General features: G+C 42.4%; 1 protein-coding gene across 1 annotated transcript in view; it reads right to left on the bottom strand.

Moving 5' to 3' along the window:
* Positions 1 to 12914, bottom strand: part of CNKSR3 (CNKSR family member 3) — a 53493-nt gene extending 40579 nt beyond the window's left edge. Inside the window, exon 1 of the mRNA XM_066179061.1 lies at positions 12774 to 12914. Coding sequence (XP_066035158.1) covers positions 12774 to 12825 — 52 coding nt within the window. The 5' untranslated portion in view covers positions 12826 to 12914. The remainder of the gene's footprint in view (positions 1 to 12773) is intronic.
* Positions 12915 to 20586: the final 7672 nt, after the last annotated feature.

The following is a 20586-nucleotide window of genomic DNA, read 5'->3' as shown; positions in this document are numbered from 1 at the left end:
ACTGGAAGGTGCAAAAACTTGTAAGCAGATGTTTGCCCATTAATAAAAAGATATTATATGTAATCTAGAAATAACAAACATTTTATTTAAATGCAGTTATTTGTTTGTTTTGACCAGCTTCAAGTTGTCTGAGTAGCCTCCCTCCTGGATGCATACTGCATCTCATGTATTACAGAGCCTTACTTCCAAGCTACCTAAAGAGATCAAATAACCTCTTCAAGTCCTCAGATCAGACTTCTGCAAGTCAATCTGCCACATGGTCAGTACTGTGTAGCAATCTCTTTTCAAACTTCCAAATCATAAGAAATTGCTCACTGAGCCAAAAGTACTTGGAATCATAAATTCAGAAGTAATACTTTGGTGGCTACTTTGCGAGGGAAGACAGAATCTGCAATCAGGTTGAACCTCTTTAACCCCTGGGAGTGCCCCCATTTGTTAACTTCATGGAAATGAACTTTTAAGATGGTGATTTATGGAAGCTTGTTTGATCACTCTTTAGTTTCCCTTACAGCACTGTGGTGACCTTATTTACACCCGAGTTAATCAATACGTCCTTACACACGGTGGGAAATGGTGGGGGAAGGGAAGAGAAGGGGGGACAGAGGTGGAGTGAGGAGGTATTATTTTCTAAATTAAAGGCATTAGTGATATTTAGAAGTTATTGAAACAGCAAAGAAAGTATCTCACACATTAATCTGTTTATGCAGACTTGGCTTCACATCCCCAAACTGAGACCGCTACTGAGAGTGACACCCTCCCCACATTCTCCCTACTAAAACTTGCAGGAAACCCACCAACTCCAGCAGTGCCCTCTGCACCAGTAATAGAGACCCCCTAAGCAGAAAATTGTGAACAACTCATTTGCAAGCTGTCATCAGAGAAGCCACCAAGCACTCCTGTCTTCTGCTTACCATTAGCTAGAAAAGAATGAGGGCTCTCCATACAAGGGCTAAAACAATTCAATAAAAAAGATTGCTGCCTTTTGTCACATGTATAAGCATCTTCTTTATGATGGGGAAAAAAAAGTCCAAATACCTCTGAAAACTGTTGTAAAACAGCCAGGAGACAAGTAAGTAATGTCAAGTAAGTGACAAGTTACTCAAGCAAGACCAGCGTGACAGAATATCATCTAGGAAAGATCACATTAACAGGAAAATACAAGGAATAAAGGGAAGTACAGCCAAAACAGTAAAGTTGATAAGAAATTACTACTGAAAGTTTTCTTTGCAGACATTCACCCCAAAGCAACCATTTAACAGACCTTTAGACAGCCACACTGCCTCAACTGCATCAAGCACCAAAAATTTCTTTGCATTATTTTCCTCTTAATGTTTATTTCAAGTCTACAGAAGTAGCAGTGTCTCAAAAGTAAGCAATCCACAGGAGAATGTTATAAGAATATAATAAACACGGCAACATAGAAGTCTTCAAGTCCCAAAGTTACTTTCTAGATATCCCACCCTTTTCATGTGAAATATGAAAGACATTTATTTTCGCCCAATGTTTTCAATTCTAAGAGATATAAAACTGTCATCAACCTCTTGGTCTGCAGACACTAAACTTCAACTGCTGTTACCCATCTCATGCACACACACGAATCCTGCTGAAAAGATGCTGGAATGAGAGCCACAGAAACCAAAAGCATGTATTTACTTGCAAGCCAGAGCTAACAGCATCTCCTCAGTCTCTGTTCTTAGACAGTAAACTGCTCAGGCCTGGAGACCTTATGGATAGAGGGAACAGGCCATACCCCTACCCACCTCTATGCCAAAACCCCCAGCAAGGGAAGCCTTTAGAGAGAACTACACAGCAAAACTTCCTGGCAAAGCAAAACCCAACTTGAAAAACAAACAACCCATCCCACCTGGAGGCAAAAACCAACCTTCACTCCATTTTATCTGGAGTTGGGCTTCCATCAGCCCATACATATATCTCATCACCAAGCCTCTGCTCATCTATTTATTGTTGTAAAGAACTTCACAGCAGCATAGATAATTACACTTCCAAAGGAAAAAAATGAAAGTACAGAATTGAATCACATGCAACATTAATATTAATCACAGCATTTACACAATGACTGCAGGTAACAATGTCCCCTTCAAAGCATGCCTCCTAAGGAGACTGCTTCCATGCCTTGTCAGCTGTAGTAGGTTATGGCCCTTCCATAGGGAAAATAAGTCAAGATCTTTGCAGCAAGAATATTTTTTTTACTCATCATTGGTCTTTGCTGGCCCTAAAAATAAATACTGTCCTTCAACAGGTCAAGCACAAAGTTATTTCACTTTCCAAAAGCAGCAACAGTACACTCTACATTACTTGCTTGTGTGTCCACCATATGAACTTGGTGTGCCTTATAACTTTATGTGCTTAATAGGAAGCAACAACCCCTGATGCCCTACAGCCACCACACAATTAAGAGCTTGCCTTTTATAAAGTTACAAGGTATTTGTGGATGAAGCAGCTCATTAGTCACAAGAGCTCCTTTTCTTGAACTCAGGCAATTAACACTCTGTTGCCTGCTCCTACAGTGGTAAAAAAAAAAAAAAAAAAAAAAAAAAAAAACAACCATTGCAAAACCGCCTGCCTCTTGTCTCCCAAGAAGAAATGGGGTGATCCCTTTAATCTGGTTTGGTGCTTCTGGCAGCACCGTGTGGAACTGTTTGGGCTGATTGCAGCAAGGTCCATTACTCACACCCTCCTCTCCTTTGTGCGTGCACCCCTGCAAACACTGTGATTACCGTCCCACCCATGAGCAAGTCGGGGAGTTGCTGCAAGGCAACAGCTGATGCAGTTGCCAGATAGCCACGCTTTGGGATGACAGCCTCCTACTCGTTACGAAACGCGGATGCCTAGCACCTTAAGTCTGACAGTCACCAGAGAGGATTAAGTACAGTCACATGAGAACTGCCAGCCATCAGCACCTGCTGATGAATGACAAGCTGAATGACACGACATTAACAGAAAGATGCTGATGGTGCATACACCTTTCCATCACAGGCAGAACCCCAGGAGTCACTACTGGATTCTCCTAGGAAATGCTGTCATTATTTAGATGCATAAATTACTTCATTTTGAAAGCCTCGCAACATTTCCATCAGGAATTCTATCTTCTTAAAAGTTACTCCGTATTTTACCCACCCCTAAGAGTGCCTTCCATGAACCAGGATACCGTCCTGAGGCACCCAATACAACAGGCATTTCAAAGCACATCACAACTGGGTCAAAAAACAAGGGGTATCAACTGAGCAGTCGAACACCAAACCGTTGAGTTTCTCCATAATTTTATAATCCCTTTAAACATCTAATGCAATTGCTTAAAACAATTAGCTGTCTGACCCATTTTCATTATTTCGTATCTTTCAGCCCTAGTCATGATGCCACTTCCTAAATAGCAGAGACCTCAGAGTTCAAGTGCAACACCCCAATCATAGCAAAGCCAAAGGTATCTTAAGATCATCGGCAGCAAAGCTGAAGGCTCTGTCTGAATCATAGACAAGTCCAAAATACCATTAAACTGACCAGGAGACTTACCACCTTCCTAAACAGAAAGTAGAACAGGAGAGAGCAGGGAAGAGTCCTACAGGTTCCTCAGCCAGTCCATCTGACATCCTCATTTTTCATGATGAAGAGGCAAGAGTGTGAGCAGATATTCTACCCTCCTAGTGGGGTGGTGCCAAGGGATTTATGACCCTCTGCTGAAGCTCCAGACAAGTCTTCCTGATACTTTTAAGCCACAGCAAAGCACCATCAGATACTTGTCAGGAAGTCAGACAATTTGATTGATGGCTATTTACCTCTTCCTAACAGCTAAATTTGGTTTGGTTTGGGTTTGTTTTGGGGGTTTTTTTGGGAAAAATCTGTTAGAGTACAATTCTTTTTGGTGCAACTTCCTGACAGTGCATAATTCCTAGGAGCAAGAAGCATCTCACGGGAAGGCGCATGCATACACGGCTAACAAAGCTGCTAGGGGGATAAGGGGCAGAATGAAAGTAGCTAAAATCTTAACAGAAAATTAGTTTTCAGAAGTTAACACATATTTGAGAACACCCAATGACAGGGAGAATAATAAAGAGCAAAATACAATTCAGTAAAGCCACAAAAGATAATTAAGTTTCCGACTATCATTTCAATGCTCTCTTAACCCTTGGAAAATTGAGGATGATATTGGACAATAAGATTTACATGTATTATGCTCAACTATACATGTGTTAGAAACCACACAGTCCATTCAGTATTCTGCAACAACCAAGTCATATTAATTTGAGCAAACCTGCAAGTGTGCATACAACCTGACAATCCTGGAAACTATCATTTCCATGAAAGGCAGCCCAACAAAAGTCTCCAAAGATGTCTAGCACATGACTGACTGTACTGGGAGCTGGAATTCCTTTCTAAATGCATGACCTCGAGAAGACAGTAATGATCTTACTACAATAAAAACTGGCACATATTGTTGCTACTGGTACCATGGCCACATTCAATGGGATCGTCCAACTGTCTTGTTGGAAGAGATAATTTTATACATCAAAGGTGCAAACAAACTTGGAACTTATACACCATGGTGTGTCTAAAAAGACATGTTATGAGGAGACAAAACCAAAACCAGCAAGATATAGAAATGCTATTGGCAGGTTTGATTTCCAAGTGCTTGTTTCAATCGCATAGAGAATTATTTATCTAATGTTACTGACTGAAATAGTGTGATGTAGATATAGCTAAGAGAAAAGACGAACTGTTTTGAAATACAAGGAAACAATTACAAAGCTTTTATGTTGACAAAGGGATTATATTTCACAACAGGTATAACATTACAGCCTCTGGTAAAAACTGAAGTCCAAATACCACAAGAAATACTACAAATCTTGATGAAAAAGACTACAAATGTACAGAATTTACAGCATTTTTATCTTTTGTCTCCTCTTTCTTCCGAAGTTTCCATTACAGCTAGCCTTAGGAATGTCAACAATTACTAAGTGTAACTTTTGCCATAATACTTTTATAATTCTGTTTGGTGAAATTGACAGAACACAAACAGAACCCAGCACCTTGCAAAGGATGCAAGAGAAGCAGTGAATACATATCTTGACTAGAACCAGACAGAGAGGGAAGAAAAAAAAAGTTTCAAGTCAGAGCAGGTATCTATATTTCACTAGCTTCCCACTTTTCCTCTGCAATATTCTCTGGGCACATCTCCATCCACTACACATGTTTTTCAGGCCACATTCTTCAGGCATGTCTGAACTTGTTCTCAGAGTCCTCTACTTAGGGCAAGTTCTGTTAAGAGGGGGGCAGTGTGAGGAAGCAAGTCTCCATCTCTTTTTGTTCCTTTCTCCCTCTCCACCTGCATGGCCAAGCACACACCTCAGCAGTGCTGAGATACCTGTTCAGGTACAGAGTTCTGCCTCCTGCTAAACTTTGAGTCCTTCTCTTCTGGCTTGAAAAGCACCTGTACCAGAGAAGGTCTCTTTTATTTAAAGACAAAATGGGCTTATTGCAGAGCTTTTAATAAAGCATTCACCCAGCCAACTTCATTTGGCTAAAACAAGACTGTGAGATAAATAAACACAATGATAAAAGGATGGCAACCTAAGCAACATTCATTTTGCACACCCAAGCCAGAGACATCAGGATGATTAGCCCAGAAGCCTGTACCAACACTTGCTTAGCAGAACCCTTAGCCCTTGATGAGCACCAATTAAGTTCTTTCCTTTGATCAAGGTGCAAGATAAGATCACATTTATGCCACAAAGCTTTGACTGCAACAGCACACCATGCACTTTGCTTACCTACACCAAACTACTAGTGTAAGAAACAGTCCAGAAGACTATTTTGTCATTACAGTGACAAAGAACATTCTTCATTCTAAAGGGTGTATAGAGAAGCACATATAAGAAACTACCGTGCTTTAACACAGCACTGATACAGCATTAAGAGAACTCAGCCAGGTGCTGAACGCATGACTGTAGACCAGAGTTACAGAGGTCAGTGATCTGATCTCACCAAATCAAACACAGGTGCTTGGTTTTGTCCAGCATGTGTGATGCTTAAGGAAAATTAGCTACATTTCATAATACCATAAATTTCAATTTTAATAGGTAATGAATGTTTAAAGCCAGCAAAACAGATCAGACTGATTCAGTGCACCTCCTGCAGATCCTCCAAGCTGTGAAGTGTTACTGCTTGTACAATGAAAAGGTGGAGGCAGGCACAGAAACCCACAGGCAATTTCCTCATGCAAAAGAGTCATGGCACAGGGACCTGAATGACAGACTCCAAAGTTATCCCACTCTGGTCACAAGGGCCAAAATGACACAAAGACTCTATACCAGATCTAACATAAGTCAGAGACCCACTGTCAAACAGCATTTTTATTTGAATCTCCTATCTCTTACAGCAGCCCTGCGAGCAAACACACTAAAATCTTGAGCTACCCCATCACCACAAGCAGCTGAGGCCTGAAGAACTCCCATAAATGTGTGAGGTTGCTACAGCGACCTCAGTTCAATTAACTCCTGTCCACCCTTCCTTTCCTCTCCTCAAATGTGCCTTGCCAACATCAGTACCTCACTACCTCCCTCCTTTTGACAGGACTTATTTGGGGTGTGTGGAGGACAGAGCAAAGAGAAACATTGCAGATACACCATTCCTCTAGGAAGGCAAGACCTGTCTGTGTGATATCATTCGGCAAAGATAAGGTGCAAATTTAGAACAGTATCACTTCTATGGAAAATATACAATGGAAAGCAACATCTTTCACTTAAATCAGAATCACTGTTTAGGCTTATTCATTAAGATGCCTTCTGTGTGAAGCATCAGCGAAAATCTTGCACTAAGATGACAGAGCAAACCAAAAACTGAGCAGTCTTGCCACCTCTTCTGCAATTCCCTAAATGTGACCATCTGTTAGACATGCTTGGAAGGAGCTCCTTGACTTAAACCAGGCAATTCAGAAATTTTGATTTAAGAGACAAAAAGGAACAAACAAACAAACACCACCCAAAACCCCCACATACTACAGAGTACTTGATAATAGGCTGTATTCACACACCACTCATAACTGCAATTCATCCTGTAGCACATGTGGAGAAAAAGCTTTTTTGGGGGTCTTTTACAAAGAAAACAAATCATCATGGCAAATTTAAACATACACTTTTATCCAGTGCCTGGTACTTTGTCTCCTTGTAGCTCTTGCAATGCGCTAACGAGTGTAAACACAAAGAGAGGCATGATTCTCGTTCAAGGAGTTTTCCAAGCTGAAAACACAGGGTTCCATGGAAGAAAGGAACACATAACAAGAATTCTGAAAACCTGATGCCCAAGCAATATTCCATCAAAAATGAGGCTTTCCCTATAGAAGTCTCCAACAACAGATACGACCCTCAAGTTTTAAAGAAAGAAGGAGAAAAGCAGCATGCACAGTGGCCAACCTCTCCACCTTTAACTAGGCAGTTACACTACATTCTATAAAGTTACAACCAACTTTCCACTAATGTCTATTGTGATTTTAACTTTTAAAATGTTGCTTTTCCAGACATTATGCTGACAGCATTCAACTTTTAGATTTTCTGATGTTTGGTTACAGTAGTTTGAACAGCAATTTAATGGCAAATAAACAGAGCTGACTATGAATACGAAAAGATCAAGGGGAAAAAATCACAACCCACAGGCAGTTCAAGAAAGTGCAACACTGCAAAAACCATGAAAACATGATCTAAACAGATGAACACAGAGGCAAACTTTGATTTATGTTTTCATACGTTTTCATTCATCTAAGCAACAATGCATGGATAACTTGGAAACTGCAGTAGTACAAAACTTGTTGTGCAAGTTTTTACTTTGTTTCAGCCCACAAATAAGTACAAATAGATGTATTTTGTATATTCCTCCTTTTGCTAGTAAAATATTAAGGGCAAGTTTGGATGTGCAAAGAATGGTTATTCAATACCATTCTCTGATCTAATTAACACTCATACAGAGTGTTTTTAGATAACCAAGAAAAGGTTAGGAAAGAGGAAAGAGATTCTTCTGTATCCCAGGCATGGGCAACTCTCCCTGCTATTCCTCACTGAAAGCAAAATACACCTATACTACAAAGTAACTAGGGATTTCTAAGTGTTAGATTTTCCCAAATAACTTGGACACAATGGCATTCACTTGAGAGTGCCTTAAAAGAAAAGCTAAAAAATAACTCCAGTGCTAAGCATCACTCATAATTTGTTCTAAAATCCAGCTCTGGTTTGCAGCTCCCAGCACACACACTTAACATGACTGACCTTGTTGAAATCTCCCTGGGAAAGCAAGATAGCTCTAAAAAAAGAACACCAGGCCCTCACAATTAATTGCTAACTATTAATAAATTAGCATATTTCTCCCTCTTCTCCCAGACATACCTATAAATGTAGTCGCCCAACAGCTTTACCAGGAATGGAAATCTGAGTACTTCATGACATATGCAGGACTAAGTAATGTCCATGAACTACTGAGAAAGGGAATAACTGAACCTGGAGCGCAATAATGAGCCTGAAGCAGACGCCTGATCCTCAGCCAGCTGAGTCTACAGCTCCAGTGACAAAGGCCAGACTGTAATGGAGCCTCCCAACAACAGAGGCTTCTAACCACAAGCACCTCAAACTGTCTTTACCGAGTAAAATCTTGCTTGAAGTCACAACTCACACAAGTATGTGAAGCCTGGGGAAAGGGGGAAGAGACAGATCAGGCTGCAGCAAACAAAGAGGAGGAACAGTGATGTTCTCTAAGACGACAGTGACATTTCTCACACAGGAGCTCTATGCCAAACGCTGCTTTCCTCTTCCTCACATCTTTTGAGGAAGGACCTTAGGTGAGGAGTTTCCAGCAGTCAGGGGCTTCTGACACCAGAAAAAGTTTCACCATACCATCAGTTTTGCCAGTAAAATTAAGCCACTTTTATACAGTGTACTGCAGATGTGCTGCAACAACTGTGGCCACTCACCTGCCCTGCAACAAGCTGAATAACTCTAGGAATACCTCTTGAGGAACTCAGGCACACAAGAGTGCTACGATATACAGGTGAAGACTTTAAGCCAAGCATCTTACATTGCACAAAAGCAAGATCACAGGTCAACTACAACACTATCCAGATGTTAGTCTGTACCACGACAAGGATCAACTCAAAACAACCCAGAGAAACAAACCCCAAACATATCTTCTCAGCAGAGTTAGGAAACAGTGCAGACAATATTGTTCAAAGAGCATAAATTCCATGCCAGCTCAGGCACAAATAAATCAACACAGCATCCTAGGCAAATACATACCTTTTCATGTTTGAATATAGTCCCTAAATGCTATCTGAATTCATTGTGCTGCAAGAGAAACCTTAAACTACACTATCACTTCTTCCAGACAGAAACCAAGGTGCTACTTATAGAAAAAAAAAAAATCAGATCATTTTCAAACATTGATGCTGTAGCTAAAAAGTTATCTCATCCTTGGTCAAAGCTTGCGAAACATTCACGTACACAGAAAATCGCTAGCAATGAAAGCACAACTCTCCCTCTGCAGCTTCAGTTTAACTAGACCAGCTCTTATTAGCTGCATAGCCTGCGATTGCCAGTACAGCGCCCCGTGCCAGAAAAAACACCCTTGTTCACAAAAAATAGCAGCATTCTAGTCTGAATTAGCAAGAGCAGACAAGCAACTGTGTTTTGGATCAGCTGTAGTTGGTAACAATGAACAGAGCACTTTTTATTTAAAACCTGACTACAAATATCTAAAAATATTTATGTGCAGCTTACTTCTTCTTGATAGGTTCTATTTTAAATTCTAGATAAATGCTTCTTACAGTATTTACCAAGGGCTGAACAACTCAAAATCTTAGAGCAAAACTCTTCAGAACAAAAGTTACCTTGTTTAAAAAAGTTACTTACAAGCAATTAAAAAAAAAAAAAAGGAAAAAGAAAAAGAAAAAGAAAAGGTAAATTGACCAATAACAAATAAGTTGTCCAGCAGTGGACAGCTTTGGGATTTTGCTTTGAGGAGTTTGTTTTATGGAAAAGGGGAAGTTTCTGTGATTCTTTTTGGTTTGAAAAAGTCATTAAAAAATTTAATTTATCAAAGTTTGATTGGGGGGGTGGGGGGGTGTGTGAAGAGAAAGGGAAATGTTCCTGAACAAATATTCTCAGTTTCACACTGAACATTAAAATGGACTGAGTCGGATCACTTATTTCCACCAATCTCTACATTTTGCCAAGATATTTTCTATCATTGTATAAGTAAGAACCATAATCTGCAAAACCAATCTCCCCACAGAAAGCTGGCAACTCCCAGCAGTTTTTTACGTCATGCTCCTAAAATACATCTCCATGGCACCACAGCACTAGCTACTGGCAGCAGATATCACCAGACAAACAATTTTCCCCAGTTCAGTTAAGATCATGGCATCACTTCTCACAGAAGGCATGTGCAAGAAAACAAAGAGCATTAGCTCCCCTCCAGCCGCTTGCTTCATAAAACTAACCTTGAGAATTAAATGCAATATTCAAAAGGTAAAATTAAATTGGCCTTGGTCAAACATGAAACCCAGTGGTTGTGAACTACATAGTAAATAACTATTTCAGATTGAAAATAAACTATGGAACATTGTGCTATTAAGGCTGTTAGCTAGCTATTAAAGTGTCTATTTTCATGTGCAGAGATGAAAGAATAACCATAAAGAAAAATCTTCCACATCTCATTTCTTTATTACAGTCTTGTCATGCAGGGAGTGACATAAAATGACACGGTGTACTGAACAAGTCCAACGCTTACCTAGAAACTGAAAAACAACAGCACAAACAAAAGTCACCAGCAGCCTTTAATCTATTCCTTTACATTTCAAAGTACACGTGTTTGCATTAGTCAGAAGATCCATCTCCCAACTACAGTCAGCCCTCAGATTATTCTGCGTAACGCTAATTGAGGGTCCAGCTGAAGAGTTACCTGTTCAAGGAACCTGCACGTAAAATAAATTATGCAAGAAAGGAAGCCAAGCATGTTTAAGATTAATAAAGGCTTTTTAAATGATTAGCACGTTTACTCTTTCATCTGTCAAGGCAACAAACTTTCAGCACCCAAGAGAAAAAACACAATGAGGGAAAAGCTTTATATAAATATTCCACATGCCAAAGCAAAAGGCTTATTTCATTGGAACAATGCACTCCTGTTTAAACCAATACCAAGCATAAAAAAAGAGAGATCTTTCTGGGGAAGTTATTTATATGTTAACGCATAACTTCACAGCACGTTTTTGTGGAATTCTCTCCTCACAAAGGCTGCTTAGACAGTCCCTCACTGGCACCGGCCCCTCTAGGCACATGCTCACGCTCAGGAGAGCTGGGAGTATCCATCTCTTGCTGTCTGCAAACACGAGTCTGCTTTCCAAATTTGCTTCAGTTTAGAGCCGCGCCGCTGCCAAGCGCTGACCACAGACAGGCACGCAGTCCAAGCAGCGTGATGGTCCCGAGGCACGGCAGTAATGGCTGCTGGGAGCGAACGCCGCTCCTAATCCGGGCAAACCTTCACCTCCCAAAACATTCCCAACTTCTCATCAACTTAAACTCCAGCTAAGCCTGCGAAAATACTTTATGTAACCAAAGAGGATCACACTAAAACGTAATGCTGCAAGAGAAAAAAAAAAAAAAAAAAAAAAAGAGACGTACACTCCAGAAGTCATAAATCCCTCCTTTAACTCATAGCTCCACTTCCCTTTTGATTCATTCCCCTGCGACAGCAGCACCCCGGTCGGCATTCGGGAAGCACTCGCAGGGTCCATCCAAGCGGAGTATGCCAACACGAGGTCGAAGCTGCCCTCAGGTCTCCCCCGGTGTTTCAGCGCTGCCGAAATGCCCGCGGCAGGAGCGGGGCGCCGCAGCCCTCCCGCCCCCCGGAGCCCCCCGGGCTGGGGCAGGCGGGCGGCACACCGCGGACCCGCCGAGGCGTTCGCTGCTGTCAGCACTGCGAACAAACCTCGAAGTAGAGGAGGATGGTTTTGCTGGCGGGAGAGGGAGAGACACAAGCACACACCCGAGAGATGAGGGGTGGGAGGGATGGACGGACAGACAGGGGGACGAAGAGGACGCTATTCACCTCTCCGAGCGGGAGCCCAGCGCTTCAGTCCCATCATCGCTGAACAGGATAAAGAGTTCTTGCTTAGCTGAGCTAGTTTAAAAACTTCTTGCTTAACTCATAAACCTGAAGTTCTTTCGAAACGTGAATGGATTTCGCTTGAGAAGCTGAAAGTTAACTTTCGCGGGACTTTTCCGACCTGATCGACTCCGTGATTCCACGACCCTACCTGCCTGAAGGAGCACGATAACCCCTTCCCCATGCAATCAGGCTGGCCAGGACGGACACAGGGAGAAGAGGACTGAGCCATGAGCAGAGACCCCACTGCAGATATATATATATATATATATATACACACGGACCTCGAGTCAGCCAGTCTCGCTGCAAAACTTTCTCTTTCCCAGTGTCAGAAAAAGAAACAACCAAAACACCGAAAATCCCGCAGGGCGAAGCAGGCACAAGCAGGCACGGAGGAGCGCCGGCAGGAGGGCGCGGGAAGCCGCCAGCTCCCGAGCACCATGCCGGGGAGCCCCGGGGCTCGGCCGGGGCCGGCGCTGGCCCAGGCCGCGCTCCCCCCGCCGCCCACGCAGCCGCCCCGCCGGGCAGAGGAGCCGCGGCGGCAGCGGGGCACCCCCAGCGCGCCGCCGGAAAGTTCCCCCGGCGCCCAGACGGCAGGACCGGCTCCCTCTTACCCTTAGTCCAGTCCACCACTTGCTTCGGGCTCCACCTGGTCACCGGCTCCATGGCGTGTCCGAGCCCGCCGGTACCGGCCCCCGCGACAGACCGCAGCACCTCGGGCCGAGGACTCGCCCCCTCTCACGCTCCCATCCCGGCAGCGCCGCTCGGGGCCACCTCCTCCCCGGCCCGGCTCCTCCCGCCGGCCACGGCCGGGCCCGCCCCGCTGCCGCTCCGCCCCCAGGTGCCCTGTCCCGCCCGGGCCAGGCCGGTCTCGTGCTTGCGAAAGTGCCGGGAAAAAAGTTCCTGGGCTGGGGTTCCCGCTCCGACAGGTCCGGAGAGACGGTGATTCGGGAGCCGCCCGGCATCCTTCCCCGGGAGCGGCGGGCGGGCCACGGGGTGGAGCGGCGGCCAGGCGCTGCACCCCGCTTCGGTGGTGGCTCCGTGTGAGTCACAACCTTGGGGCAATTTTAGCAACAACTGCAGAGTGCCTCGAACAACGCTTGTCCCCGTATTGGCATTTGGGGTTTTTGTTTCTGAATCCCCCGCTTTAAAGCGTACTTGGGTGTGGAGGCTGCTTCACCAGAAGAGTTTACTTTTATTTTGCTGCCTTCTCTTGTGAGCTGCATTAAGCCATCAGCTACACCTTAGACGCGCTTTCCTCACAGGAAATGTGTCCTGGCCGCCTCCAAAGCCCATGTAAGCCCCTACTCAGTGTCAGTCTCTTCTCGAAGGTTAAAGGGGTGACCTCCAGGACTGTGTGCCAGGCATACCAGACTCTGCCATTCCCTAGCACTGAGCACATAACTCGGCCTTGCAAACGCTTTTCCATGCAGCAAGGAAACATGAAGAAAACATGAGTTTTTACCATGTCTATCACAACACTATCTGGTTCAGCAGCACATTCCAGCCTGAAACCCTTTTGTCGCATGCACAAATGTCCCACTGCTCCTCTTCGTCAGTGAGGAAGAAACAGAGTAAACTCTGCTGTGACAGTAAGACTGTGAAATTTTAACTTGGCGATATTAGAGAGTGGGTAAGCAGCTGGGATTTGAGACTGTCCAGTATCCCACTGTTTCCATCGTCTCCCGTCTCGACCCATCTGTTACCCCCAGTCATGGAGTTGAAATGTTAGCTCTTTTGGACAGGAGTTGTCAGTTCCGTGCGGCTCCCAGCTGTGCAGTGCCCAGCTTTCCCACCGCGGCACAAACAGCTGCCTTCTGGCACACACTGCTGCAGACCTCTATTGGAATCAGGAAGAGTTCTAGTTCTAGTTTGGGGAGCCAGTAGTTAAAATAAGGAGGGGTGCATGTATACCTAAAAAGTATAATTTGTTCTCTTTTTTTGGTTACATGGTGGTTGAGTGTATTTTTTTAGTTCTTTATTATAAGGTTAACTCATTCTAGCTGATTTCTCTGTTTGCTTTCTAGTTTGTGAAATATAACAGCTGTCAGTTAACCTCTCTGCCTATTTGAAAGATTAAAATGCAGTTCCTTACAACTTTAATATTGGTGCAGCAACCAAAAGTCTTCTGATTCCCTATTGAATCATGTGCCACTCATGCTTAAAAAAACAACAAAACAGCAGTTCTCCCTCCTTCCAGAGGCATGAGTAAACAGATGGACCTTTCCCTGCTAATGGTTTCACATGGGTTAATGTAGCAGCACTTGTTTTAACTACACAGATGCTTCCCTAGGTTGCAGGCAGGATAGCAAATGTCTCTCACCCTTGGTGTTTGGAACACTCATCTGGTGTCATCCTTCTGTCACAGGTCTTGGGCCAGTCCCTCTGCCTTATTTGGGTCAGATGAGCACCATATTTTGTGAGGAAGGCATGCAGAAATGGTCACTTGCTAGCAGATTGCCAATCCAACAAATCCATTATTAATATTTAGTAATTTTTGTCATTTTCAAGGTGACAAATCTATTCATTTACTTTTTAAGCAGGACAACATTGCAGTGACTCTGTTCTTTTACTACATGATATCCCACAACATCAACTGCTCCTCTTTACATCTGCTCTGGACAAATGAAATGGGGCTGACAGGGAAAGGCAGCATGTCTCCTGTTTCTAAAAGGATCCTAGCCACATTGCTTACCTGTGCTACTCTTTTCAAGCCCAGATTGCAGCTGCCTTTGAGTTGATCTTTCTCATGATTGCATCACCTTAATCTGATCTTTATTTGAGATGAGATTAACTAGTAGTCCACTGGCATGATGCAATTAGAAGTTCTGTCTATAGAATAAGGTATTCTTGTTAAAAAGCAATACTCATTGCCGAAATAATAATTAAAAAACAAACAAACAAACAAACAAAAAACCCCTCTGTCTGATTTCTAGCTATGCCAGATTAAGAAATGACACTTCTCCTTTGAATGTCTTCAGATGCTTTGTAGATTGGTTTTAGCCAACTTACTTGGCTGATACTTTTAGCCAGTATCAACTATTAGGAGAGATGTCCATTCCTTTTCTCTGCTTGCAGCCGTGCATGGAATTCACTGCTCTGCAGAGGATCAGGTTACCAACTCTCCAGAAGCGCACAGTTTTTCTTTTATTACCATTTTCCAGTGGTAAAAGTGTTTTGACTTGAGAAGATGATTCAGACCAATTGTTTGCTGATTCCCTGTTTTTTCTTCCTTTTTATTTCCTCTTGCAGGCCAGGTTTTCAGAGGGCTCTCAGACCAGTTTGCCTGACCACACAGAGCTCAGTATGGACCATCATCGTGGTTTCACAGTCTTAGGCACAGCAATATGCATCCTCCCATCACCCCAGAGGAAAGACAAGAAAATCTTTCATCTAAAAGCCACACCCTGTCAAGATGGCAGAAGAAGCTACACAGTGTTTGTCACCTTCAGGTTTCTCTCCTCACAGCTGATCAGCAAAAGGAGGACAGATGACTATAAGAGAAAGTCTGTGGGAATAAATTATCCTTTCAAAAAAAAAACAAAAAACCCAAACAAACAAAAAAACCAAGCAAACAAAAAAGTGTATTTGGATAATTGAAAAAAGCTTAGCATCATTCCATCAACTACATTGTCTGTACTCTGGCTTAACAGTGCTTTTATAATTTTTCCTAAACACAATTTGGTTGACCCAGCCTCAGAGGCCTTAGTTTTCCATACCAAATCTGTGAGCTACCAGGCTACCTGCCTGGACCCATTTTTTTTTTTTTTTTGACATATGGATGGTCACAGGCTTGACAAAGTAACCAAAGTGGACAACAAGGATGGCATTCAAGTTTTTTAACTAGCACAAGGGTGGGAGGCAATAGATGATCTAGCACAAATACCTGCTGATACAGAGAGAACACACCAAAATTCCTTGAACAGTTGAGATTTAAGTGAGTTTGGACCAGGTTATCTCTTCCCATCACATTGCTGCTTTTGTCCCCTGGCTACTGCATCACAGTCTGCCTGTTGCCAGACTTACTATCACCCTCCAGAGCTATGCCTCATGTCCCTTGGTATTGTGGAAACTTGCAAAGACAGCAGCTCCTTTCTCTAAGAGAGGTAACTGCTGCTACTCATCTCTGGGGGATTAATAAACAACTGCTTAGCCAAAAGTCACATACCAAGTTCAAAAAGTGTGGGTTTTATTCAGGGCCACAAAAAGTTAATTTTCTTACTGGATCAATTTTTTTAGGGGCATCAGCATATTGCAGTTTGTATTTTTGAGTGGAAGGGATGTTTATGTTGGGCAAAGCACTGTCTAAGCAAGTTTTATATTACATTACATTTTAATTACATTACTCATGAAGATTTATTTATTTCATATTCATAGCTGAAATCTGTGAAAATTGACAAATAAAAAGGACGTAGAACAAAAGCCAGTATATGGGTAGAAAACCCACTGTTTGCCTCTGTTGACAATCCACAGATGAGCAATTAGGTCACAACAAGGTCATCCCTGAACTTTTGTTAAGTGATAACACTTCAGGGACTACCTCAACTACTGTCACTACTGTCACTAAAAAGAAAAATAAAAATAAAAAAGGAAAAAGAAAAAAAAAGGATTTGCCTTTTCAAGCATTACCTTCTTCATGCACACAGGCCACTGAAGTCAGTAGGACCTTTTGCACAACAAGAAAATTTTACCCTACGTAACTGGAACTGAGAACTTCCCGGTAAGATCAGTGAGTATTAAAGTTCTTTCGGAAATTGCAACAGGTAACTTAACTGAGTCAGAGCGAGTCAAGTTCAGAACTGGGTTTGGTTATATGAGCATGTAATTAAAAAAACTCATACTAGTGGGAAACTGCTCTTGCACAAGAATCAACATCCTATTTCTCACTTTGATACCAGTACTGTTAATGATGGGTCTCTTCTGTATATGACAGTGTGGGAGATCTTGGTGTAGCCTGATGAGAGAAATAGGTCTGCCTAGTGGTGTTTTGGATAAAAGGTTATGCCTGGTTTATCAGTAACCAAAGTTAGCTTAGGAAGACCTACACATATGGCTGTATTTATAATGGATGTATCAGATTTTTTTTTTCCCATAATAAAGTTCCTGCACTACTTATTTCCTAAGGATAGGAGTCCTGTATTTGGATTGTCTTGTTATCTTCCATTCAGCTTTAAAACTACCTATACAAAGTTCCTAGATGGGTGAAAGTTGCCACTGCCTGCTGCCATAGGTGTATATATATATGTCTACATAAAAATATATGTCTGTGTGTATGTACGCTGATGACTCTGCACTAAACTGACATAGGCTGTAAGGAGAAAGGTCTTCTCCTGAAGTTTTTCCTCAGGCAATATCCTATAAACTTTAACAAGTATATTTTTTTCCTTTAAGAATGCAGATATAGGACCTTGAATTGCCATATACTGGCCTTTTTAATTCCCTAGGTGGTTTTATTAAGCAGATCTCAAATTGCTGCCTAGAAATCATTTCCTCCACTGCACTTGTTGCTAAGGTAGCATGTTTAAGAAGAGGATCATAAACCTGTTATGCAAAATATAAATGTATTAAAAATGTATTCATTAATTATTAGAAATTAGGTTATAAATTTATTTTGGTCTACCTTAGATCCCTTGACCTGGCTATGAAACTATCTGACTCTCAGGTAAACAAAGCACAAAAGTGATTTGTGGAAAATTATGAAACTCACCGATATCAGCATATAAAGTGAAACTTAAAGTCAAATGACAGAATTTTGGTGTAAAGCAGTAGAAAATTCTTCATTTCCCTGACCAAAAGGCACACAAGAGGAAAGATTTGTCTTGAACATATTCGGTCAGTGAGTTTGGTCAGCTGCAGAAGATTTATGTTCCCAAATGGAAAGCAAACAACTTCTGGGAGTTTAGCACTAGCAAGGAGATATTTATGCTGCTAGAGCAGGGAAACCACTTTGCAGAATTACCAGGAGCAGTGTCTGCCCCACCAGCTGTGGATGTTTGTCCAGCAGTCATTTATCACAGGCACACAGAGGCAGAGTGAGACCCAATCCTGCCTGGTGCCTGGAGGGGTGGAGGGAGCAAGGTGTGGCACAGTGCAGGTGAAGCAGATGTGGCACAGCTGAGCTCCTGGCTCAGGGCCAGAGGAGGGTCTTGAGGTACCATTCAGCTCCTTCAAGCACCAAACTGCTTTGGGCTGAGGAAGTGTGAGGAATGAGGGTGCAACAGGCACCTGGTGCAGGAGGAAAAGGGGTGCTGGAGCAGATGGGATGTCCCCATCACCCCCAAAGCCACACACAGGTGGTGGAAACCTCCTCCTGCTAAAGGGATACCTGTGGGCCAAGGCAGAGAAGACCATCTCTCATATATCACTGTCCACACAGCCTGGGCCATATTTCCCTGGAAACTTGCTCAAAATAAGGTCTGAGAGATGAATTTATGGAAGGAAAACCAGAGTTATTCCTACATGTAGCATGTAGGAATATTGTATATTTTTGTTTGAAGACCTTGATTCAAGAAGCCTGTGTTCTGCCTAAATCACACTAACTCTTCTTCCCCCTTTTACTTAAGTCTTCAGACATCATAAAACACCAGCCAAAGGGATTTAAGGCCATGCAGCAGGTGCACATGCAACAGTAGGACCATGAGCTAGAAACATTTCTTTTAAAAAGCTATGTGACCTTTACGAGAAAATGTTCTGCTCACTTTTGCAGTCTTCTTGCTCCTCCTTTTAAAAGGAAGTTAGATATACAAGTATTTTAATTCACCTGTTTATCTTAGCCTAAATTTATCTGCAGAGTCTGAAATGTAAGAAAGGTGCATTAACTCCATCTGCTAGAGCTTTAATTGAAAATGAAAGTTGTTGGGGTTTTTTTTGGTTTTTTTGGAAGGCAAAAAGTGTGATAGTAACTCAAACAATTCATTTGTTTAACTTTAAAAATAATACCTAAAATACGAGAAGGTTTGATTTTTTAAAATTTTTTTCACTAATTGTCATATATAAAAAACTTTTAAGTAGAATTGGCAGCAGTATCACAACTGGTTATTGTAGAAATCCACCTATTCAGGAGTGAAAATCCCCAGTAACTTAAGCAATAATTTCTCTAGAAAGCTAGAAAGCCAAATACTATTGTAGTATGTTCTATAGAATTCTCAAGTCTTCAGATCTTCAAACATGCTGCAAACATTAATTAGCAGTCTCTCAAAATACCTGTGGTCTTGTGGTTTAGACAGCCCAACACAGTTTCAAAAGAAAGACATTCAAAGCCTAGCTCTGTCACAGCCCAGCTCATAGAAGATTAAGACTGATCCTGAAATGCTTTATGATTAGGGATGAGAGTAATTCTGTTGAATTCAGTGAGAAGGATGTGCCTAAATGTTGTCATATTAAGGGGATTTAAGGATATCATTGGGTTCAAAGTCCAAACAACCATCCTGCAGCTGCTAATAGCCTCACTTCCAACTGTTCGTTGGAGCACCTGAGGAGATTCCAAGAATAATTCCATGTACTCCCTTGCAAAGGGAGGGTCTGTGGCTGAGGGTCTGCTCTAAGAAATAGAGCAGGGATAGGAGGAAAGGCAATAATATCATAAAACATGATTTTTGAACTTCTGCCACAGCTGTCTTCTCACACATCTGCCCAGATCCTTGGTCCAGGCTCGGCTCTACAGAGCAATGACTATTTTTGGACCAAGGGCTCTTCTGGGTTCAGGTGCTAACTTTGTTCACTTCTCTGGCACGTGGGGATCCTGAAATAATAGGCATATTCAGAGTAGGTCTGATCAAACCAGTTGGGTGAAAACATTGGGGCTTCATGCACCACCTGGGTGAGCCACAGGCTGTGGGGCATCTCAGTTCAGCTCCCCTCTCTGCCCCACAGGATTTCAATTTGATTCCCGGGGCTGTGTACAGGTATAGGTTTCACTCCCTAGTCCAGCCCTAGCAATATTCTTAACAGACTGGCTCAGCTAGTTCTTCCAAAGCTTTTTAGATTTTGTGGTTTATACAGGCCAGGCTTCCTCAGGTGTTGTGTGTGCAATCCGAGGAGAAAGCACATACCTATGTGGCCCTCGCCCTGACAGCAGGTGCTGCTGGGACTGGCAAAGTACCGCTATTATAAAACACAGCTTGAAAATGAAATCATAAATCACACACAACAATTTGCTTGGAAAATTACAGCTTTTTTATCATCATTGCTGAGAAGCGTATACCTGTCATCCCTTTCTTCCATGACCAACATTGTAATATTTCCTGTACATTCATCACAAGCTTTTTCCTTTAATTAATTACTACATTATACATAATACTTCCTTAGATTGTATATTACTCTTGCTTCTGTAAAGTGTTGACTCATTGGTTGTGTTGAGCCTGGGATGCAAAGTTCAGCCCCAGGGAAGAGAAGCTCTGAGGAATGGAGAGGAAAAAGTGGTTATTT

This window comes from Chamaea fasciata, unplaced genomic scaffold, assembly GCF_029207755.1.
Source record: "Chamaea fasciata isolate MVZ Bird 193981 ecotype frontalis unplaced genomic scaffold, bChaFas1.0.hap1 SCAF_3, whole genome shotgun sequence".
Lineage (NCBI taxonomy): Eukaryota > Metazoa > Chordata > Aves > Passeriformes > Sylviidae > Chamaea > Chamaea fasciata.
The sequence above is the reverse complement of the archived record's forward strand: the minus strand, read 5'-3'. Positions and strand labels throughout refer to the sequence as shown.